This window comes from Oxyura jamaicensis, chromosome 5, assembly GCF_011077185.1.
Source record: "Oxyura jamaicensis isolate SHBP4307 breed ruddy duck chromosome 5, BPBGC_Ojam_1.0, whole genome shotgun sequence".
Taxonomy (NCBI): domain Eukaryota; kingdom Metazoa; phylum Chordata; class Aves; order Anseriformes; family Anatidae; genus Oxyura; species Oxyura jamaicensis.
The window spans coordinates 19,378,064-19,402,578 of NC_048897.1; the positions used below are offsets into that span (position 1 = coordinate 19,378,064).

At 36.7% G+C, this 24,515-nt stretch overlaps 1 protein-coding gene across 8 annotated transcripts in view; it reads left to right on the top strand.

Moving 5' to 3' along the window:
• PCNX1 (pecanex 1) overlaps positions 1-24,515 on the top strand; it is an 86,905-nt gene that overhangs the window by 56,592 nt on the left and 5,798 nt on the right. For all 8 annotated transcript variants that reach the window (XM_035327096.1, XM_035327090.1, XM_035327091.1 and 5 more), the window contains 20 exons: positions 259-350; positions 1,545-1,654; positions 2,177-2,282; positions 4,576-4,668; positions 5,080-5,230; positions 5,816-5,957; positions 6,727-6,904; positions 7,289-7,397; positions 8,098-8,227; positions 8,503-8,561; positions 9,238-9,453; positions 9,856-10,109; positions 11,028-11,258; positions 12,497-12,597; positions 13,839-13,989; positions 15,977-16,207; positions 16,539-16,813; positions 18,435-18,676; positions 19,759-20,195; positions 21,637-21,777. In XM_035327096.1, the coding sequence (XP_035182987.1) occupies positions 259-350; positions 1,545-1,654; positions 2,177-2,282; positions 4,576-4,668; positions 5,080-5,230; positions 5,816-5,957; positions 6,727-6,904; positions 7,289-7,397; positions 8,098-8,227; positions 8,503-8,561; positions 9,238-9,453; positions 9,856-10,109; positions 11,028-11,258; positions 12,497-12,597; positions 13,839-13,989; positions 15,977-16,207; positions 16,539-16,813; positions 18,435-18,676; positions 19,759-20,195; positions 21,637-21,777 (3,449 nt within the window). The remainder of the gene's footprint in view (positions 1-258; positions 351-1,544; positions 1,655-2,176; positions 2,283-4,575; positions 4,669-5,079; positions 5,231-5,815; positions 5,958-6,726; positions 6,905-7,288; positions 7,398-8,097; positions 8,228-8,502; positions 8,562-9,237; positions 9,454-9,855; positions 10,110-11,027; positions 11,259-12,496; positions 12,598-13,838; positions 13,990-15,976; positions 16,208-16,538; positions 16,814-18,434; positions 18,677-19,758; positions 20,196-21,636; positions 21,778-24,515) is intronic.

Sequence of the window (24,515 nt, forward strand, 5' to 3'; positions counted from 1 at the left end):
AAATTACGCTTCCTTTACTGGCTTCTTTTGCAGCTGTTAACCTTTCCTGTGATAATGCTGTTGAATAAATGAAGAGATAAATGAAGCCATATAAATCATTCTTTTAAAAATGCTGTTTTCCCCTATTGTATGTATATAGATACTTATGAATACATGCTATGGTTTGGGGGCTTTATATCAGAGGAGAGCTAGAACTAGGGGGCTGACCTCTTTCATATTCTAACCTAATTACATTTGTATTGATATTTTTATATTCAGCTACCACAAGCCTGCTTGCAGCACTTTACAGTTTTATCTGTAGTATTGTGGCAGTAGCGTTGTTGTATGGACTGTGCTATGGTGCCCTGAAGGTGAGTGATACTAAAAAAACAACATAAGTTAAAGTCTTGGATTTTGTTCTCCGCTTCCTGTTTTCTTAAATATGCAGAAAGTGAATTAGAAATACTAGTCTAACGTGGTAGAATTTTATACTTTCTGGTGTCAATGAAAAGATGGAAAGTAGGAACAAAGCAGGTTTGCTATTAAAAGGTGTGACTTGTTTATGTGCTTACAGGTTGGGTTTTTGCCTAAAACTCCTTCTATTCTGTGTTGATTTTTGAAAAACAGCCATGTAACTGGCTTGTTTCTTGTAGACTCCACGTTTATTGATGTGTTAACCTCTCAAGAGGGCTCACTTATTTTTTTTTTCTAGTGGTGTAAACCATAAACAGTATTTTCAAATTAATGTTTACTTGAAAGAAAGCCAGGAAATGGTTTGTAGTGTCAAAGTGAAGATGTATGGCCTACCTACAAAAACAAAACAACAAAAAAAAATAGCCTTTCCTTCCTTAAAATGACATTGTTTGAAACAGTATGGTGTTGGTTCTGTGTTAGTTTCTGCTCTTTCAGTGATCAAATGATCTCAGTTCACAATTAATTGTAGCATGTGATCCTTCAAATTCAGCATGGCCTCGTTCTTTTCCACTCTGCAGATAGTAAAAAGTTGTTAGAGGAAATACTCCCGTGATACTGTCACCCACAGATCATTAGCTTTCTGTGAATTTGTCCATTTGTCTCATTAGCCATTTGTAAACGCATCTGTTAAAGACAAACTTTAGCAAAGAATTGCTGTCTCCACTTTGCAGATCCAGTGCAGATTATGAAAATAAAATGTGAACACTGGTTTCATCTTCATTCAGTCCATTAGAAAAAAATAATTTTAGAAACAGCACTGGGAGTTTTCAGAACAATTGTCAAAAGTGCAGTTGTAAGGATTTGTGCTCTCAAGGAATGCATGCACCTCTTCATGAGGTTTATGAAAACTCATGACAATTAAATGATTGAGATGGTGTGGGCTTAAGGAGTGTGTACTGTGTTAGAGCTTCTGATCTATTGTTAGGCAGAGGTAAATACTGAATATTTTTTTGACTGAAATTTTCTGTTTCATATTTGTGGAATTACAGTTATTTTTTCCCATTCTCTTTTTGTGATATATAATTATTGTATGGCAGATAAGTGTTAAATACCTTGTCTCATTTTTATTAATATTTCATTTCTGTCTCCAGGATTCTTGGGATGGGCAGCATATTCCAGTTCTCTTCTCCATATTTTGTGGGTTGTTAGTGGCAATATCATATCATCTCAGCAGACAAAGTAGTGACCCTTCTGTACTTTTGTAAGTAACTGTTTGTTCCCTTTCCCTAAGGAAGAAGCAATTAGCAAAGAGATATTAGTTACAATGTTAAATACCAATCTGATAGTCATCAGCATTATCAGAAGTAGCATATTGGTTCAGTAACTGAATAAAAATTCTCAAAATTTGCATATGGTTCCTCCTTTGAAGTACAACCTTTCTTTATGACTTCTGGTGAGTTACTTATATGCCAGTCTGATTTTTCTCTAATTGCCAGTCAGCTGCCCTCTTTCTGCTGCTGCATTTATGCTGAATAACCTATAACCTTTCTGTAATTAAAGATGTGCTGAAAACACTAGCTTAAACTGAAGCCCACATGTGGATTTTTTGAACTGTGCATTCATTTTTGTAAACTAGCTCAGCCATGTGAAAGCACTAATATGCTAGGATTGCTTTTTATTGCAATAAACCTTTAACAGAACTTCTGACTTTGCTTTATGTATTTTTAAAAGAATAACAATGCATTCTTTTCAATCGTTTCTTTCTTGATTTTTTTTTTTTAAGCTCTTTAGTGCAATCAAAATTTTTTCCTAATTCTGAAGACAAAAACCCTGAGGATCCTCTGTCTGAAGTGAAAGATCCTTTACCTGAAAAGCTTAGAAACTCTGTGGTAAGTAGACTTTTATTTTGTTGTCTAAGCCTTTACTTATGTTGATCAGTAGAACATTAGTCTGGATCTTACTTGAGTCACATTTGTCAGTTACCATGGTGTTGATTAGGATTGGATATCAGAGCACAAATATAATATTCAAGTCTAAATAGCTTTAAGAATTTTAAGTGCAGTATGTATCTTTCTTACATAACCCACAACCTATTAAAAACAATTTCTTGAAAATATTAGATATTTCTAGATAAAATATTAGATATTTCTGGAAAATATCAGATAATCTATATCAAGGGAAAGACTCATTTTATGTTATGGGAAGGGTTCACCCTTGTTAATAAGGAGGGTGGTGCTCCCATATCAAATAAGTTGCTATTGCATGTTAAAGAAAAACAAAAAAAGGACTCAGTCCATGCTGTACTAGAGGGTTAAGTTCCCTCTGTATTACTTGTATGTGAATTCCTGCATATACAAGCCTGCAATCCGGAGCTGAGGTTTTACACAGGCAACCTATGAGCTTTATGCAAGAAAATGCAGTATACAATGCTAGAGAGAAGAAATCTTTAAGAATGGAATTAGTTGTAACTTTTTTTTCAATTAAAAAAATCAGCATTTGAGAGAGAAACTGCAAATGTATGCTTGCTTTGACAGGCAGCAGCTCACCCAGCCTAAGGAATTGTACTGGGTCAGTTTCATAGTCTAAAAATGCATGCAACTAGTTATTAAACCTTGTTCGCTACAAAGGTAAATCTCTAAGCAGAACTTCTTGTACACTGTTGTACGATTTTAGTGCCACCTATAAAAGTGACAATTCTTTTAAATCTGCAAAGGAACCAATATACTAAGAATATGTTTATAGTGCAATCTAAGTTATTTAGATGGAGACATGGAACAACTGGAATTCCCTAGTATTATATTCAGTGAAGGATCACTGGATTTTCTTCTAGCTCATGTCAATAACAAGAGATACTTGCTTTTTTTTTTTTTGTGGAAGTGCACTGGGAAAGATTAATAGGAGTAATAGTATAGTACCTCAGTATTTCTAGTAATTGTGAGCAAAAGCTGTGTGTTTGTGTTCCAGAAGGGCAAAAACATAAAATGGTGGAAAGGCTTTTAAAGATCAGATGTAACCTCTTCCATTTACTTCAGCACATAATTCTTTTTCATGCAATGGAATAGTAAGTAAAAGACACAGGAAATTCAATTAGACAAAGAAAGGTCAAACGGTTGTTTAACCTTGCATGGGTCCTGTCTCTAGGGGAGTAACTGTATAAATAGGCATGCAGCAGACAAGCACAACAAGATCTAATGTATAGAAACTGCAATTAGACATTTAAAGTAGAGAAACTGCAGTCTTTTTACCATTACTCTGAGAGGTAGACCCTAGGAGCTCTAACTCAAACCATATCTTAGTTGCTTAGAGAGTGCGAGGGCTGAAAGACGATCGTGATGTATTCTTTCAGTGTTTTTCAAGAAATCCTGATTTTTAAAAAATAAGCTATGTGCCAAGAATTTTGGATCTTGAAGCAGTAACTGCTGCAAGTAACTTATTTTGCCAGTTTTAGAGTAGTTAATTTCATAATGCTTTCCTGGCATGAAAATTATTAATGCTGTGTTTAGAGTGGGAACAAGTCTAAACTACGAGGAAGATTCTCACTTAAAGTGACCCTGGGTATGTATCGCCCTCTTGTGACTCAGTCTTGCACTAATCGGTTTGTTGTTTTCTTCCCATTCCCAACAAATATTTTCCTCTCTTAAGGACAATAGAAAATTCAAGCTCGTTTCTCAGGGTCATTTTAAAGCTATCCTTCCTCCTTCTGCAGAGGAGATGGGGGGGGGGGGGGGGGGAACAAAAGAGAGAGAGCATTATTGTTTTTCTGCCAGATACTTAGCTTTGTCTAGGCAGCGGTCTTCCAGAGTTTTTTAATTGCTCCATAGCAATTCATAGATCATAAATGGGAAATTTGGTTAGCCCTTCCAGCTCTTTCTTTAGTGCTATAGAGGGAAACCTTATACCCCCTCATGGTCCAGAATGAGAGGGATAGAAGATACTGTGTATATTAACTTCTTTTCCCACTTCGAGTAGGTGTCTTTGTGGTTATTAACTTCCTTGAACTAATGCACTTGGCCATAAGATTTACCTTGTGAAATTTCTTATAACTTCAGTGGAAGTAATTAACACTGGCACCATTTGAAAATCCTTTAAGCAGTTTCACTGTTATTTCTGGTGAGGATTAAGATTATGAAGAGAAAAACCAAAGCTGGCGTTTTCTAAAGTTACTTTGTTTTCAATTTCCAGAGTGAAAGATTGCAGTCTGACCTGATTGTGTGTATAGTCATCGGTGTACTCTATTTTGCAATTCATGTCAGTACAGTATTTACAGTTTTACAGGTAAGGTGTTTCATCAAATCTGCCAATGTTTTCTGCATACAAATGTTCTAATGCTATATAATACTCGTATGCAACGTTCTCCTGACTAGTTTTAGATGGTCTTTAAATATATAGTGTGACAAGTACCAAGTACATGAAAGATCTTTACATTTCACTTCACAAACACATTCATGTGTTTGAAATCTTCCTTTTTCAGGTGTGTGGGTTTTTGTTTTTGTTTTTCCTTCTGTACTTTTATTTGAGTCTCTAACACACAAAATGCTCTCTCTTTCCTACTCTGTCTCAGATAAGTTAGTGTCAGTCATTTTGGAATGAGGAAAAAATGCTCAAAAGTTTTTGTTATTAATGAAAGATTTCTATTTTTTTTTATAAAACACAAACCTAAATTTGTTCAATTCTTCTCTTGTTTAGCCTATTTTAAGTTATGTTCTCTATGCATTGGTGGGTACGGTAGGCTTTGTGACCCATTATGTTCTGCCTCAACTCCGAAAGCAACTTCCTTGGCATTGCTTTTCTCACCCATTGTTGAAAACCAAGGAATACTATCAGTTTGAAGTCCGAAGTAAGTATCATTACTGATGCTATTTTTGAATTTTCGGTTGTAGCTGACTTAACTTGTATTAGCTGTTTATATGCTTCATATGTTTGCTTTATTGTTATACTCTCGTGGAGCATTTCATGACATACGATATAGTTATGTCTAAGTTTCTCAGATCATCGTCAGTTCGGAGATATATAAAGCCTCATGGAATCAAAGCATGACGAAAATGTATTACATGTGCTTACAGTATTTCAGAGCAGTTCCACACAGTCTTCAAAATCTTAAGTTTTGAATTTGTGTTAATGATCGCTTTAAATAATTTTTAGCGAAGTTGGAGTGTTTGTTCACTAGGTATTTCTTTAAGATACTGAGTTTTCAGGTGCTTCAGAGGCTTAGATATAGTTAATGCTGTTGGATACTTGAGCTTGACATAGACTTGATTGTTATTGATACTGTTCACATGTTGAGCAGTAAAGTTGTACTCTAAATGATGAAGAAAAAACTATTCATTTAGATAATCATAAATGACTTGGATCAAGAATTTAGATTCTGTTACTTGAGTTTGATTTGACAATCTGATTTCTTCTTTTTAATATTTCCTGATAGATGCTGCACATGTTATGTGGTTTGAGAAACTTCACATTTGGCTCCTTTTTGTAGAGAAAAATGTTATCTATCCACTGATAGTCCTCAATGAGCTGAGTAGCAGCGCTAAGAATATTGCTAGTCCAAAGAAACTGGATACTGAGTAAGTAGAAAATGCTATCAAGTAGTCCGAGTATGATTTGAAGTTCTGTTGATTTAAAATGGAAGTACTGTAAGAAAAAAAAACACCTTAAAACTAAATCATTTTTTTAGGTGTGTGTATTGGTGGTGGTGGTCTTTATTGCTTTGTTTTTAGTTCAATCCCTGGCCTATTAAGTTCTTGCATTAGGTTAATTAATTTTGTCACTTTACAGGGCTTTGGTAGGAGTATTGCCATTTACATAATGTTATTTTTATAACCATCTGATCTGTCAGTAGCTCTGGGAGGTGGAGGAGGAATCACTGTTGTGTTTCTCCCAGTATAAGTTAGATCAGTGTAGTTGTGTTGGAAGTAATCCAGTGTTCAGTAACATTCTCTTGCTGATTAATCTAGAGCAATTCCAGCATTTTTGCATCTTTACATTGATGACCTAAATTTAATGGCTTATGTTCAAAGTACAGGGATATTTCACCTTTGATTTTCTTTAGCAGGACTTTTTCAAATAATACTAATCATTTGAACCTAAATTGTCTTGAGAATGCTGATAGGCTTAGATAGTAACCTCTTAAAAAAAAAAAGTCTGAAATTGTCTTTAAAGAGTAAATAAAACTAATACAGGTGCTACCACCACCATGCAAGACAAATGAACAAAAGCAAATCCAAGTCTAAACCTTGAGTTAGAGATTGGCATTGTAAGATGGCAACAATTTAGGTGGCCTATAAACCCCTTCAGACAGCAGATAAATAACTTTTCTGTGAATTTCCTTTACAGGTTGGGTGCTTTAATGATCACAATAGCTGGCTTGAAGTTACTGCGTTCATCATTCAGTAGCCCAACGTGCCAGTATGTCACTGTTATTTTCACAGTGCTCTTCTTTACTTTTGATTACAAAAGTTTTACTGAGACCATGCTGCTAGATCTCTTCTTCATGTCCATACTCTTCAGCAAGGTAACTAACTCTCTTTTTCTGGTCATCGAGAAAGGAAAACTGTCTATGCTTTTAACTGATAACTGATCCAATCCAGATCCATAGTCCTATTGGCACTTCAATCAATATTCTATAAGACCTTTAAGACTTCTCAAAGCATTTATGTTTGCTTGATACAGCATATGCATCTTTCTAAAAATCTTATGAGTTTCTGTTAGTAGAACAATGTAGTGCATATTGTGTCACTTGCTTCCTCATTGCATCCTTTTTGTAAGTCCAAAGGTTTCTGGTAGACCAGAAAGAACTCTAGGGGAATGAGTAAACTCCACGGGATATATTGCTTTATTACAAAGCATGTTGATTTTTAGCAAAATTACTTATTTTTCTTCTATTTCTTTTCCACAGCTTTGGGAACTCTTTTATAAGTTGAGATTTGTATATACCTACATTGCTCCCTGGCAGATCACGTGGGGATCTGCCTTCCATGCTTTTGCCCAGCCCTTTGCTGTGCCACGTATCCTTTAAAAATGCTGACTTTCTGTGAAGTCATGTCTTAGGAATTCTGAACGTTGCATTATAATGGTTATGTATTATGGGCTATATCTACTGAATGAGCAGGCTTATCAGAAGAGCGTTAATGAAAAACTGTACATGCTTTCTACCTTGCTACAGTGATGTGAGTTTTACGCTAGCAGATAAAGCAGGAACAGAATTCTAACATAAAAGAAACATAAAGCAGGAGTTATTTCATTCTGAAAGTGTCAGCTTTTTTTCTGGCAGTCATTTCCCTTTCTCAAGAGTCACTAGCTATATGATTTAGGATTTTGAGTATTGCTTGTGTAGACTGGTTTGAATGTAATATTAAGTTAGTATTCTTTGTAGAATTTTCAGAAAATTACCAGCATGTCCAATGCCAAACTGTCACTTATTTCTGTTTGTAAAAGCAAGAACAATGCTCTCTGTAGCTGGAAATTGTAAAAATGTTGCTGCACAAAAATTCTTGGAAATTGTTTTGCTTTTACTTGGTGTTGCTGTATATTTAATATACAGCAAACAATATACAGCAATATACAGGAAATTGTAAAAACGTTGCTGCACAAAAATTCTTGGAAATTGTTTTGCTTTTACTTGGTGTTGCTGTATATTTAATATACAACTATAGAAGACTGAAAAAAGTTTTTGCTGCTTTGCTTTCCTTAATCCTTATCCTACAGATTCTGCAATGTTGTTTGTCCAAGCAGCTGTGTCAGCTTTCTTCTCTACTCCACTGAATCCTTTCCTGGGAAGTGCAATATTTATCACTTCTTATGCCAGACCTGTCAAATTCTGGGAGAGAGACTACAAGTAGGTGAAATAAGACCTTTCAAGTTTGCGTACTTTGTTTTTAAACCTGGAACTGTGTCAAAATAAGTGTTCATCTTCAAGAGCTATTTTATTTTCCCCAAAGAAAATTGTTTTAGAGCACTGAATGTTTTGAATGAACTTGTTTCTGAAATAGTGTAGAAGCTGATCAGTATCTACTTTAGCTTCGTAGATAACTTGTGCTCAGAAATAGGCAATTTAAAGTTTGTTTTTTTTTTAAACATCAAAATTACAGTATTGTGCAATTTTCATTTCAGCACAAAGCGTGTGGATCATTCAAATACAAGGCTGGCTTCACAGCTTGATCGAAATCCAGGTAACCTTCCTAGTCCTTTTTTTTATTTAATTATCATATATACACCACGCAGTTTCTCTCTCTTGCTCATGAGGAATGAAGATATAGATGATTCGTGTTCAATTTGCATGTGATTCTTCTCCAAAACCATTCTGTTGTCTCCTGTTACTTTCTCCATCATCTCTCCTTGCTTTATTCTCTACTTTCCTGTACACTTTTCCATTTTCCCCGCTACCTTTGTGTCTCTGCTTTACTTCTTCATTTATAATCATAGTATGCATTAACTTTTTTATTCTTAAGTAACTAAAAAGTCAAGCATTATTTGAGTTTCTCAATGTCATGGTGATGAGACATCTACAACAGTCATTATGGAGCAGCTTCTGTGCTCATTTGCTTTTGAACATTATTATACGGAATAGATTGATGGGAAATACATGAGTAAAACTGAAATAATTAGGAAAATGGAGGAGTAAGAAGGAAAAAATGTTGGTCAAAAGTCTTAAGCTTAACTTAATGTTAATTTGAAGTAGTTGTCTCCCAAAAATTGGGGCAGGGTGAGGAGGAACAGGGAGATGATGACTTGGAAACAACACTAGTATTAAGAAAAACGTAGCACGTGAAGTGAATTCATAATCAACAACCAAGCTTGAGGTTTTGCTGAATACTTAAATGATAACTCAAATGAATCTTTCTGCAGGCTCAGATGATAACAACCTGAATTCAATCTTCTATGAACATTTAACCCGTTCCCTTCAGCACAGCCTATGTGGAGACTTGTTATTGGGTCGGTGGGGAAACTACAGTACTGGGGACTGCTTCATCCTAGCCTCTGACTACCTCAATGCACTAGTACACCTTATAGAGATAGGAAATGGCTTGGTCACCTTCCAGCTCAGAGGGCTTGAATTCAGAGGTGAGTGTACTATACATCCTTAAATGTCTATGCCATAAAGTAGCCTTCTGCTCTGGAAACTTCAGTTATTTTCATCCTGTGAATTAATTGCTTTGAAAATGATCTTCAGGGTCTCTTCATGCCTCCCACCCCTTGTGAGGGAAAACTAGCTCCCTCTAACAGAGTTGATGCTACATCTTTTTCAATTTGAGTGCAATGGCTATGATAATTCATTCATAGTGTGACCTAACTAGAATATGCTATTCCACCTCTTGTTCATTGGCAGGGAGTTAACCTGTTGTTACAGAAACATAATTGGAGACTGGTTTGGTTCTAAACAATTGTAAATAGAAGTAAACATTAAAACAATGGTATCAAGTGTTTAACTCTTTCTTCTCTTATTTTTTTCTGTTTTCTCCTAAGGAACTTATTGTCAGCAAAGAGAAGTAGAGGCCATCACTGAAGGTGTAGAAGAAGATGAAGGTTTCTGTTGCTGTGAACCTGGCCACCTCCCTCACATGCTTTCCTTTAATGCTGCCTTTGGACAACGTTGGCTGGCTTGGGAAGTGCTTGTGACAAAGTATGTTCTGGAGGGTTATAGTATCACTGACAACAGTGCAGCTTCCATGCTTCAAGTCTTTGATCTCCGGAAAATTCTCACCACTTACTATGTGAAGGTATAATTCAGTTTAGTACAAACTTGGGGGGAGGTAGCCAGGAGCTGTTTAATGCCTTGAACTTCTAATAGTTTTTGTGAGAGGATCATAGAATCTGATACAAGTTATAGTTGTATAAACAGCTTTATCAAAGGACAGAGTTTATTGTACTAATTACTTGATATTTGGGTGAAATAGGAAAACGTAGGAAAACGACCATGTAGTCTTGACAAAGAGAAGATGCTATTTCTAGCTGAGACTTGAATAGAAGCTGAAAGGCTATTACTCAAAAGCAATAGCTGTGTTGTAAATGAAAAAATAAGTAACTGGTATGTTTCTCTTAGAGAAAGCCAAGCAACTTCAGTGTTCAAAAGCTGTCCATAGCCATCTTTGTGGGTTTTCTCCTGTTTAAAAAACATTCACAGATTTTTTTCTGTAGACCTCACATAATCTATTTACCTACTACTCATAATCTGTTGTAAGATACGCTTTCAGAGCTGAAAAAAATTCATGTTGGAATATTTCCAAGGCACATACACACAAGTGCTTTTTTCCTCCAAATAGAAATGTATTAAACTGTTTTGTTTTTAATATTTGAGTTATTTTTAATAATTTAATAAGAAATTTAATGAGTCAATTTTCACTACATAAAAACACCAATTTACTTGTTTTTCTTCAAAATCAGTGAGTCCTGTCCAATCAGTTTTTCCTTATTCCCTTGTGCATGTTTTCGAACTCTTGATAGTCTCTGAAAAATACGCATGTATACAAACCTGTATTGTGTTTCTGTGCCACCAAATTTGTTGCATCTGCAAGCTAAATAAACACTTATGTATCATTTTTGCTTGTTATCGAGGAAATACATGAATGAGTTGAAAAAATTTGAGATTAACTTTTTTTATTGCAATACTGATTCATGTATTTTTACTACTGTTTCAGGGAATCATCTATTATGTCACAACTTCCCCCAAGTTAGAGGAATGGTTAGCTAATGAGACCATGCAGGAAGGACTGCGGTTGTGCACAGACCGCAATTATGTTGATGTAGACCCAACATTTAACCCCAATATTGATGAGGATTATGACCACCGTCTGGCAGGGATCTCAAGAGAGAGTTTCTGTATGATTTATTTGAACTGGATAGAATACTGCTGCTCTCGAAGAGAAAAGGTAGGTATGAGTATGTGAGGAAAGGTGTTTGCTATTTGAGGATTCTCATTTTTTTCCTTGTTGGCTTGACTTAGTATTTTATATATGCATAAAATTCAAGTAATGAATATATAATTGAAACATCAATACATGGGTTATTGTTTTTGATCATCTGCTCTTGAGATTTGAATTGAAACTACATTGTATACTGCTTACAGAAGTTGTGTCCCCTAATGCCTTTTACAGTTATCAGATCAAATGAATCAGTAGAAACTTGCTCAGCCATTTATCTGAATAGAGAAAGGTAATGTTGGGTGTTTAGATGCTAATGTTTCCAAAGTAACCCTAAAATAGAAACCTGTCACCAGATAAGATTAACTACTTCTTTATTAGCATTCATATTATACCTCTGCTTTGAACCACTGGAACTCTTGACTTGTGGACGATCATCCCATATCCAATTTGTTTCCTCTCTCCAAATCTTCCCACCCTTTAAATAAGGGCACTAGTATGTCAGTAGAAGAATGCTTCGACTCTACAAAAAGCTGTATGTAATGTTTTCTAAGCAGCATTGCATTTGAGAATGAGCAAGAATTGACTGAGATTAAAGAACAGGAATATAATTTGATTTCACTTGTTGAATGATTAAGTAGCCCATCTTAAAGAAAGCCAAAGAAAGTCTTTTTCTTTTATTAAGTGATTATCTTGTGAAGCATTTTGTGTAGGTATTGAAAATCAGACTTAATCTTTTAGATGCATGCTACTATTTTGTAGGTCAGTATATACCTTTTAGAGCTACAAATAAATGGCTTTGGGCTGAGGATGAGTGTCTCCTTGAATAAGGTGTAGTCTGGGGAAACTTTCAATTAACTCAGAATCATATACTCCCAACCACTAAATCAGAATCCATGTTATTCACTAAAAATATTTTGTCTTAATGCCATAATCTTGCTAATCAGCAAGTTTTCATACAACATACACAGTATCCATGAGAAAAGTTGCTTACATCTGTTCAGCTTACTGTTTCTTTTTTCATATATAGTATGGGTGTCTGCCTTTGCAAATATGCAGAGTATTTGCAAGACTTTTTTTAAAAAAGAATTCCTAATTAAAAACTGAATAAGTGATTGGTGGGGTAGGTACGCTTACATAGATAATTTTTTGTGTGGCTTTTTATTCCTTTAGGCGAAACAGTTCTGTGGCAATTCTTTCACTCCATTCACCCTCTCTTTTTTTTTTTTTTCCCTCCTTACTGCAAGCCACTGGATTCAAGTAAGGATTCACCCCTTGTTACACTCTGTTATGGACTGTGTGTTCTGGGGCGGAGAGCATTGGGAACAGCTTCACATCATATGTCTAGGTAATAAAATCTTGTTCTAAGCTTGCCTTTCTCAAAATTGCTCTGGATTCCTAGGTTAGGTGTTGCATAAACATCTCTTCATGAAAGAAAATAAAATACAATTTCATCCTTCCTTAAGCTGGATGGATATGCCACATAACCTGTCTTCATTCTAACAGCCAGCAAAACATAATTGAAAAACTGCAAAAGGGGTAACTTGAATTCAAGCATTTTGTTTTATAGAACTGATGAAAGGTGAGTTCTGGTGTGGTAAAGCACCAGTGATATCTGATGGAAAAACTCAAACCAATTGAGTTCTGAAAGTGTGCTCCTTTTCGCCACTCCAAGTGTGTACCCTACTTGTAAATAAGAAGAGGATGGCTTGCTAAAATCAACGCATACATCTTGATGGAACTTAAAGCAGACTACTGTGATAAGCTTCATGTTTTAGGTGGCTCTGTAGTAAACAGTTTTGTACAGGTCTCCTTCAGCTCAACTCTCTCATTATGCGGAAACCTCTGTCTTGTAGAATGACACTTTCAACATGCTTTAGAAAGCCAATGTAAATATAGCTATGTGTTTCAGGAAACTGCAAGGTGATGTTTTTTAAACAAAGTAACTAGATACAATCAGATGTGGAAGCTACTGGTTAGCTGGATACTGACTTAAAACAAACAAAAACACTATTTTACTTTGTTTTTCTTTGTATTCAAGAAACAGTTTACTGTTTCTTTTTAAGTACCAGCGAATTGTCCCATTAAGGTCTTGCAGATACACAGTCACAAGAATTTTTGGAGCATTTGATTTCTCACTCTGTTAGCTTCATAAAAGGAAATAATCCCTTTGAGTATGAAGAAGCTGTTGAAACTTGTATTCAGTGCTAAAACCATCCACAAGTGAAGCTACACCTCCATCTCCTCTTTGATTGGTCCACTATGGTATACTCCCTGAAAAGTTTCATCTTTTAATAATCTCCAGAATAAAATCAGGCATTTTTCAGAATTTGTTTACTGTAGTTCATATAAATACAGTCTGTTGCATATGTGGTTTCATCACGTTTAGTGTACATAGACACCTCGTGTCTAGGCTTTGTTTACACATGTTTATGCATATGTTCCATCTTCCTCCGGTCTTCTCTTCTCTATAGAGAAGAATTGTGTCTTTCTGTACAGCATAGTATTTTGTGCTCTTGTCAATGATAATTGTGGAAATGTTAGTATTTGTGTTAATATTTGGGCTGACTTTTCTCTTCCTCTCAACAGTAACCTGGAATCCTTCTTGTATGGCCTACATGCCCTATTTAAGGGTGACTTTCGTATATCTTCAATTCGAGATGAATGGATCTTTGCTGACATGGAATTGCTGAGGAAGGTAGTCGTTCCTGGAATACGAATGTCACTTAAACTACATCAGGTGAGATATTTGCCAGGAAACTGTCCCCAGCTCTTTATTTCTGTATATTCTCCCTTTTAAAGGTAAAATGTTGAGAGAGATACTCAGGGCACTCAGCTCTTATTGATGAGCTTGGATGACCATTTTCCCCAAAAAATTAATGTCTAAAGATATGTAGGCGGAGGTAGTGCTGTATATAAAGACAGCCAGCACACTTGGCCTTGTATCATCACACCTTACCACTGAGACATCAGATTAAAAGATCCAAGTTTCCAGGGAAAGTAGAGGGAGAAAAATAAAAATCCCTCCCAAAAAAAAAAGTGCATGTTACAGAAGCAGACAATTGAAAATGAGTAAACATCCCATATTGTCCTTTGTTTTATTACAGCTCATCTGGAAAGTGATGTAGAGAAAAAGGGAATGCAGTTTATGCTCAGAGCTTGAAAATTACATCAAACGTGGATCAGAGTATTTCATACTCTGCTTCATATCTGTCTAGAGATAATTCTGTTATGAACAATCAATCTGATATTTTCCCTCCCTCTCCCCCTCTCCACAAATATGTATCTGGCTTACATGGTTATCATGCTATTCAAAGCTGCATAGCCCTCTTTAGCTGTCCAATGAGAGTCGTGCTTTTAATTTTTCTTTTGAAGTGTTGTAACAGGCTCTTTAGTGTTATTCATTCATTCTGCCAGTAAAGTTTTGGGTGAGAAGAAACAGCTTGCATTTCAATAAGATGAAATTGTGGTTGGTCTTTTAGTGAGAGTGAAGCTGAACAGTCCTGAATTCTCTCTAGCAAGTCTGTTAACTAAGGTTAGCAAGTGCAAGAAATGTGAGCAATAAGTTCTTGGAGCTGTGTGTGGGGGGAAGCGTTAGTACTCTAGAAGAACAGTGCTTGAAAGTAATAGCAACCAGGTAAATATTAACTGAGCTTTTTTAATAGTAATTGGAGTTGCGGTTTTTGCCTTCATTGCACATTTTCAAAGTCTCCCAAAGTTGGCAGTGATTGATTCAACTCCTTCACATAACACAAGGAACTCCTTGAATTTAACAGAATGCATATAAGTGTTAAAAGTACATGTTGCAAAATGGAATAATTGCAAAATCTTGGCTGAAAGCTGCAGAAGTACACCTGGAACAATTCAGAAATGTTCTCGGTTATTTTGGGCTACCGTTTAAAATGGGTTTAAGTCACAGAATAAAATGAGGAAAATATAAACATTGAAGAATACTAACAGTTTTTTCTGAACATAACTTTATTAATCTATGATGGGATTTTATTCACTTGCAATGTAATACCATATTGAGGCTTCGGGCAGGGTTGGGAATTTAGCTATTAGCCCCTCCATTTTTATCTGAGAGTAACATGGCTGAATACTGAATTGAACTTGCAAATTTGGTGGTTTTACTTGACTGTCAGTAATACAAGTTGTGTGATAGTATCTGTTGCTGAAATAGTCTGTCATGAAGAATTAATATGAACTTTTTAGTAGAAAATACAGATAAAACTTACCATGTTTCTTCCTGTAGCATCTTCATGCAAGCCTTAATAGTGCTTTACCTTGGCGAGTTTTGCAGCTGAATACTTATGAGTAAACAAAAAGGCTGCCAGCAAAAGCATTTTGGTTTCAATATGAATATATGTAATATTAACTAGAATCTCTTGTCCAGAGAAGTTGTGGATGTCTGGTGTCTGGATGTTCAAGGCCAGGCTGGGTGGGGCTTTGAGCATCCTAGTGTGGTGGGAGGTGTCCTGGCCCATGGCAGAGGGTTGGAACTGGGTGATCTTTAAGGTCCCTTCCACCCCCAAATCATTCTGTGAGCCTATAAATCCAGTGTAAAACTGAACTAAAAAAACTTACTTGAATAAATAATAGGCAGCTCGTTTCAATCATTATTTTTAAGTTATAGGAAACAAACCTTTCCTGAGGTGTGAGTTTTCTTTTTATATGTAGTTACATCTGAAATGTCATTCACACCTTACCAAACATGTTCTTGGAAACAGGATCACTTCACTTCTCCAGATGAATATGATGATCCTTCTGTCCTCTATGAAGCCATAACAACCCACGAAGAAAATCTAGTTATAGCACATGAAGGAGACCCTGCTTGGAGGAGTGCTGTTCTTTCCAATTCTCCCTCCCTACTTGCCTTGCGTCATGTGATGGATGATGGCACCAACGAATATAAAATCATTATGCTGAATAAGCGATATCTCAGTTTCAGGGTCATTAAGGTAAGCTCTGTGTACATTCCACAAAATGACAGTATGTCGTGGTATATCTTAATTATACTAAACTGTTATGTTAACTCAGATCATTACCTTACTGTTACTGGCCTATCATTGCTGGGGCAGCTTCATCTCATAGAAGTATTTCATCAGGAAATCAGTTCCTGACTTCAAATCTATCTGTCAGTTCAGCCTTTTAGTGAATATGAATGGTTGTAGTTCTGTAGTGTAGTTCTACGTGTACACTTGTAGAAATCTGTAAAAGGCAGAGCAGTCTGCTCATGCTCTCCCTGTTTCACTTTGACACAGCCTTCTTACTTGGCTGCTTCTTTTGCAGGTGAATAAGGAGTGTGTGCGTGGCCTGTGGGCAGGACAACAGCAGGAACTTGTCTTCCTGCGCAATCGCAATCCAGAAAGAGGAAGTATCCAAAATGCAAAACAAGCTCTGAGGAATATGATCAACTCTTCTTGTGACCAGCCAATTGGATACCCCATCTATGTCTCACCTTTGACTACTTCCTATTCAGATAGTCATGAACAGCTTAAGGAGATTCTTGGGGGAGCTATCAGCTTAGGAAATATAAGAAACTTCATAGTGTCTACGTGGCACAGGTGAGTTGAGGAAAAATGGTGAGTTCTCACTATGTATTCACGATGCCATGTCATTAACTAGTCTCGTACATGCCAGAAGGGCACAATTTATGGTATTCAGTTGCGTTAAAGCAAGCTTTAACTTTTATTTTGAGTACATCTGTAGAATATGATAAGTGGAGATTAAACTGAAGATTAACCCTGGCAGAATGAGTTGATCTTCAAGGCATATAAGAATTAAGCTACAAACTGAGTGACAGCTTAGAACAAAACAGAGGACAAAGTCTGGGTGCAAGAATTACTACTACAGTTCTAATGTCAGATCTGATGAGACAATGCAACTTGTGTTACTTTTTTGGTATTGTTAATTTTACTGTCTAATCAGAAAAACAGAATTACTGCCTGGTAAACATGCAGTGTGCAAGTGCCAATATTAATGGTGTTAGAGTATGCCTATATGTAATAACTCAAGCTTTAATTATTGTTCAGAATTGTATGAATGCTTATAAATATCCTGTATGTCAGAGCTAGAACAAGTAACTAGTAATAGTGTGATTTACTTTCCATTCACCTCTTGGTAGCTCAATACAAACTCTTGCTGTGATGCATTTCATAGGCCATAGGAACTTTTACTTCACTTCTGGCCCCTTACGACAGTGGCTGCAAAGGCATCAATGGCAGCAGTCTTGATGCAGTTCTGATGGTCATATTTACACTTAGACATCTACAGCACATCAGAACAGAACATGCTGCTTCACCCTGGAATGTGCCATGTTTATTACAGTCTGTGGTGTATGTCTTCTATCACCATCTGCTTGTCTGGCTGTGGATAGCACAACAGGTGAAAAGAGTAACACAGAGCAGTGTTTGCATCTAAGCTTTTCTGGATCCCAGGGGCGAATAAAATTGGAAGGAATTTCTTGGTGTATTTTGGGTGGGACAGAAAGAAAGGAAGAGTAAAAAGTAGCAATTGAAAGGAAGAAGGAATATGCTGTATTGTGTCCATCAGAAGTTTACTAGTGCAAACTACCTGATGAAAAGCCTTTATGATAATATCCATGGAAGGTGTTGGCTAACCTGTTATCTGAATGTTCAAAAGTCATACAAAACTTCATGATTCAAATAATTGCAATATGTGTTTCAAACAACTGTGAGTAGTCCCTCAAAGTAACAAGAAACCAAATAAATTAAAACAAAACCCAGCAACAGTAAATATTGTTTTCCTGCTCATCTAAATAGACAAAAGACTTCTGCAGTGTAAGACTACATGTATGAGTGATATGTTAAAGAGCATAAATTTATTAAACTAATATAAAATAACCAAGATGTTCTTCCAGCATTTTATATTGAGAATTTTATCACTTCAGAGTTGGCTTTTTTTTAAAAAGCTATTTTATCTAAACTCTTGGCTTATCATAACTGTTACTTGAATGGCTGTCATGAAGAAAATGGCAATCTCCTAGAAAACAACATTTATACTTACAAAGTCTATTCTGAGAAAATAATATTCCCTAATATCAGATACATTTTTCTCTACAGATTGTGCTGAGTAAAGCCTTTTTCTTGTCATCATAAAGTACTTTTTTTTAGAATCCTGATGTTCAGGTGGCCTGACTTAATGTCAATTGCATTATGTTTTCAGACTAAGGAAAGGTTGTGGAGCTGGCTGTAACAGTGGTGGAAATATTGAAGATTCAGATGCTGGAGGTGGGGCTTCTTGCACAAGTAACAATGCCACCATCAACGAGTCGCAGAGCAGCATGTCACAAGGAGGAGGGAATGCAACTACGGGGCAGGGACCTGGAGCAGTACAGCACCCTCCTGTTGCACCTCATCCCACAGCTCTTCCTGCAGCTCACCCACCAACTCATCCAGCTACTCTAGGTATCATTAAAATAAAACAAGATAATCTTCTGCAAGTACAATCCTATAGCCAGAACTGGCTTTTCTGCTCTTTGAATCAGGCCTAGGCTAAAAGAAAAGACAACCAGCCAAACAAACCAACCTTGATTATGTATTATTAACACCTGCTGGATTCATCTCAAACTACAGTGCTGTTTTGTGCAATGGAAAGTTCCTAAATAGAGACTTAACCAAGAGTTCAGTTACACTGCCAAAATAGTTTAAGTAACGTTTTGCAACACATCTCTACAGCTTGATTGATCTTTTAACTTCTGTCATACTGTCTGCTAAGGTTAAACTTGACACTTTGTGATTCTTTCTAGTTCTTATTTATACAGTAGAATGGATTGTCTATTTTTATAGTGTTTTAGCTAATTCTAGCTGAATCTGTACTGATCTGAAGTTAGTGAGATGATAAGCAGTAAAACTGAGAAGAAAGTTTATAAATGCTGCCTTTGCTTAAAGAATAGAACTATGTATGGAGCTGAGTGTACTGAAACTTTTTGATTTTTACACAACGTCATGTAGGTTTGCAGCTGTTAAGAGGTATATACAGTTGCTTAATATAGGAATAACACTAATACGCAAACTATTTTTTTCCACATAAAATGTGTTAAAGTTTTCTTCATGTTTAAAAAACAGTTGTTTGCATTAAATTCTCTGATCCAGTTTTGGATGTTCATTTGAGCATCTGAAAGATGCTCTTTGTATCTGAAACATGAATGTCTCTACCTGCTATACTATCTTCAGTATTGGGAACTTTAACACTAAGAAAAAGTTCTTAATGTGGAAAGAGCAAGGCAGAAGCACTTTTTTGAGCTATTTGTCTTGCAGGGATTGTGAGTAGAACAGAATATGGGATTCCAAGATGTGATGAATTAAATGTACTCAAATAGTCTGCTCTACAAGTCCAGCGGGTACCCTTTCCTGCAGTACCACTGTTTCAGCTATTGATTCAATCCATCAATTTTGTACCTAAGTGCTAAAACTTGTGTGTATCATAAATCTAATGCGTGTGGGAGGCTTTATCAAGCTCTTCTGATTCTGTATCTCTTTATTTTTAGGCACCAGTCACAGTTCTCACTCTGTGCAGTCAAGCCTTGTGAGACATTCCCCTGCCCGTGCCTCAGTAGCTAGCCATTCATCTTATTGCTACGGCAGTCGTCATTCATCTCTTCGCACGTCCACAACAGGCTTTGTGCCTTGTCGGCGCTCTTCCACCAGCCAGATATCCCTTCGTAACCTCCCATCATCCATCCAGTCCCGCCTATCTATGGTCAACCAAATGGAACCTACTGGCCAGACTGGGGTCAGCGCGCAGCACGGCCTGCCCTCTTCTAGCAGCTCCAGCCAAAGCATCCCAGCCTGTAAACAGCATGCCCTTGTGGGCTTTCTAGGGACAGAAGGAGGAAGTAATGCTACTGAAACTCAGTCGGGTGGTAATGCAAGCCCTGCAAATCAAATGCAAGCCAAAAAGGATGACGTTATTTACAGAATCCAGGTGAATAGCCCAGAAGAACAAATTAATCTATGCTTCCTTAGCCATGTGATTTTGTTAGTGTTATCTTGTATGGTGTTGAAATCAGTGTTTTTAAATACATACACAGTCTGGAATGTCTTAATATGTAACTGTTGTGTAGTTACAACTGGAGAACGAATGTAAGGAAAAGCTTTTCTGGACAAGAAGCCTTCCTGCATGCTTAGACATCCCTGTTTACATTACCTTTTTGTTTTCCTGTAGTACAGCTCTGAAAATATTAGCTGAACTCACTTTTGTTCCGTGCTTAGTCTGTTTTTATTCATAACAACATGTAAAGCTAAAAATCTTTATCTGCAGGGCTGAGAGCAACTAGTTTTTTGTTTTTTTTTTTTTCAAACCAAGTAGGTTTTCCACAAAAGTGTAAAAACAAAAACATTGTCACTTTCATTTTACATACATGTGTATTCTTTGGTTATTACCACAAGTCTAGATTACTGAGCAGCAAACAGTACCCCAATGACTAAGTTAATTATTGGCAGCCATACTAGTTCTTTGAAAACCCAGAAGTGTGTACTTGCCCTTCTTGCTTCTATTAGCCCCACATACATGTCTTTGACAGTATATTTAGCAGAGAAACACCAAGTAGTAGTATTTAATAAGACAGATTGTGACTAAGTTGACTTCCTTGCTGACATCTGTTCATTTTAAATTAAGCTGCATCCTTAGGCATAGTTAACTAAGTTAATTAAGTTAGATTAAGTTAACTGATTTTGCAGGTCTCTGCTTAGTAGCTCTTGTTTGCAGGCAAGGGCCCTCTTATTGAAACTGTGTCTTCCTCAAACAGAGGAACTAAACCAAGTTGACGTATGCCCTTGTATAGTGGATGTTAAGCAGTTCTTCATGTCCTTACTTTCTGTCTTTAAATAGGAAGAAGTTTTCAGGAATTCTCTCCTGCTGCTCCTGTGGAAATGCTCATTTACTTCAAAACAATGTGTGGGTCTCAGCTAACCATGCTAGCAGATAAATAGCTTCTCAGCCTACCAGCAAATTCTCCAAGCCCATGTTTAGGATACCATTCTCTTAGAAGTAATGAGCCAGTCCTAACAGCTTGCCGTCACTAAACTCTATGCTGCTACTGGACCACGTACTGCTGATGGTTATTTTGTGACAGTTCAGACTCTTTCATGGGCCAGTGTGACTGAAAGAAGGGGTGAGGAGGGGTGCCAGGCAGCAGTGAACCAATATATTGTCATTTCTGTCTGAAACCATAGCCTAACTCCAAAATTCTCTGCTGCTTGAGTTTATTTTTTCATAGTCTGGAGCTCGAGTGTGCAACATTGGGATCAGAAATTCATTTTTATGGGGTGAAGTCAGTTGTCTGAAGTATGCAAAACGTTACAGTTAATCCGTTTCTTTTAAATTTTGGCTGAACTAACAGTCAAAACTCAATTCCTACTTATAGTTAATGGATCCCAGTCAAGTACTGGAAGGGATCAACGTGTCAAAAAGGAAAGAGCTGCAGTGGCCAGATGAGGTGATACGGCTAAAAGCTGGAAGAAACAGCTGGAAAGATTGGAGTCCTCAGGAAGGCATGGAAGGCCATGTAAGTTTTCTGTTTAGAAGTTGACAAGCTAATTAAAAATAAAGGCAGTGTCTTGATTATATGGCAGTCTGCCTAGATGTCAAGGCCAATGACGCATGTACTAGTAAGCTGGATCAGTGGCTGTCTTCTAAGTCAATGTTGCTGGAAGAGCAAGTCTAGAGTTCTAAATTGGAGCAGAGGAATATTTCTGCAACCGTATCCGAAAGATACAAGATAATTCAAATTTTGTCAGCCACCTCTCCTTCCTTGCCTTCTTCCAGCTCTTGTCATGAACTGTTACCTCAGGCATTGCATTTACTCATCCAGCCTTCATTTTGCTTTCCTTAAACTGGTAATCCCTGAGCAAATACTGAGGGTCAATTTACCAACCAGTCCTTAATTGAATGGTTAACAGTATTAGTTTTTGAAATTATTCTGATGAAAATCGAGCCAAGTAGATTGACTTGAAATGTCTTTATTATATAATGAGTATATAACAGGTATATAATAGGTGTTTCCTTTCCTTCAAGAAGGAAACACTCAGTAACTAAAACTTGCAAAAGCATATTACTCAACACCTTTTCCCTAGGGGTGTTACATCTGCATAGGGAAATAAAAATTCACTGATTAGTCTGTCTTTAACTGTTTTTAAAAAAAGGCAGCTCTCGGGGGATTTTCTTTTTTACTGAGGTATCCTGATTTTAGACAGCCCCTCCGTAAGGCAGTAGGATTTACTTGTATGTAACATCTAGGAGTAGAATGCTATTGTGAACATTCACAGTTAAGTTAGGTTTAGATCTTAGGCTTCTGGGATTTCCTTTTTAGCTACTGCAGAAAAAGAATGCCCTGAAGATGATGAATGTAAAAGGTCATACTGAAATGTGTCCTGGAATCATGAATCATGTTGTGTAGTACTGGGCAACTGCTGTATGTTTTTTAAGAGCTCAGCACGTTTTGCACACTGCAGCATGTTGACATGTACAGTGATTGTTACTGAAAGATTAAGCTACTGTTCTGGATGTTTTTTACCTACTTTTGGTGCAGTATACTGGCAGGATTTTAGAATAATATCTTTTAACCTAAGAAGAAAGGGGAAAAGCACTGGATTATCCCATGTGTGATTAGGAGGAGCGGATTTAACTTGATGACACAGTTTCCATTGCCTGCTTCAGCTGCCTGTAGTAAATGTAGTATCAGAAAAGCTATTAGTTCTTAGGATGGTCTTTCCTTTCTGATCCTGCACCTCCTGCAAACAGGCAGAACTGATTGCTACCTGTTGGAATGCTGCTTATCAAACAGTTTACCAGCCAGAGCATTATTATATCAGTGCTCTTCATATGAAGCTTGGATGCAGAAAAACACATTTCCTGGTATTACCTATGTAACAATAATGGGCACATTCTGAGTGGCATATGGATTTTCCTGCTGCATAAAAAAGGAAAAGAAGCAGTAGCCAAAAGCAGAAACAAGCAAAAGAGGAAGGGGAAGAGAATGATAGAAGACAGGAATAAAAGGGAAATGGATGAGAATAGACAGCCACATGGTTTGTTTTTTTTTTTCATAGGGACATAGGATAGGGATTCAGTAATTGAATTATGACACAAAGGTTGGGAGTCACAGCAGTAAGTTGTGTGTTCTGTATCTGGTTTCTTGAACTGTATAAAGTGTCAAAAAGTGTTTTAATTATTGTGAGGAGTAGGCTGTATTAGTGCTGACGGTGACAATAAGGCCCTTATTTAATACTCATCTATATCTGTGGGTGGTAATACAGGGGAAGCTTTTCATTTGTGACCAGTATGTAGTCTTAACTAACTTAAGACTTCTCTACATAGTAGAGGAAACACTTCTCTTAACTATAATTCTTATTTTGATGAGCATACAATCTGCACAAATATATCATAAGGTTTCTTCAAGGGAATTAAATTCAGTAGATATCTTTGGATTGGAGCTACTTCCTTTTCCAGAACTTCGAGGTATATTCTGATTTATATTTGAGCTAGGGAGCTTTTTTTTCCCCTGATACTAGCATGCAACCCTCAGGAGATACTTGTCACATCTTCACTATCTAGTGACATCATTTTGCATGTTACCATAGAAAATATTAAAAATGTAATCTTCTAACTAATGTCCGAGTTGCTCCTTTTATCAGCATTAAATAAATGCTAATCATGATAGAACAGATGGTAAAACTGAGTGTGGAGGGGGATGGTCGTAGGGAGTTATAATTTATGTACAACTTGTGCATATATGCACTTAATTTTTAAGGAGTTTTTTTATATTCAGGCTTTTGGAGTCATCCCCTGACTATCTCAAAGGCACCAGTTTTAACTTGAACAACAAGGATATAGTACTTGGACTTTACTAGGAAATGATATATGTATCTTGGGGTGGAATATTACTTTATAGGACAGCATATGAACAGAATTTGATAAAGTCAGACTCAAACAGACTGCTTAAATACCATGCTGTTGCATCAAACAAGGGGCAGCTAAAGATGTTGTGCTTCCCTGTCTGAAATGTTCTCCCTGTGGATGCAGTGTAGATCACATGCCAAGGACAAAGCTGAATCTCCTTACTCACTGTCAGAAATCTGCAGCTGTCAGCTGGGTTTAGAGAGGACTGGGAGGAAAAGGAGGTTCTTTTAGATTTTATCATGGAAGATGTAGGTTACTTGTATTTTTGTCTTTTTTCCCCACCTGTATCATTAGAACTTCTACAAATTGTGTTGTCCTGGATTTTGTTTTATTTAATATAACATT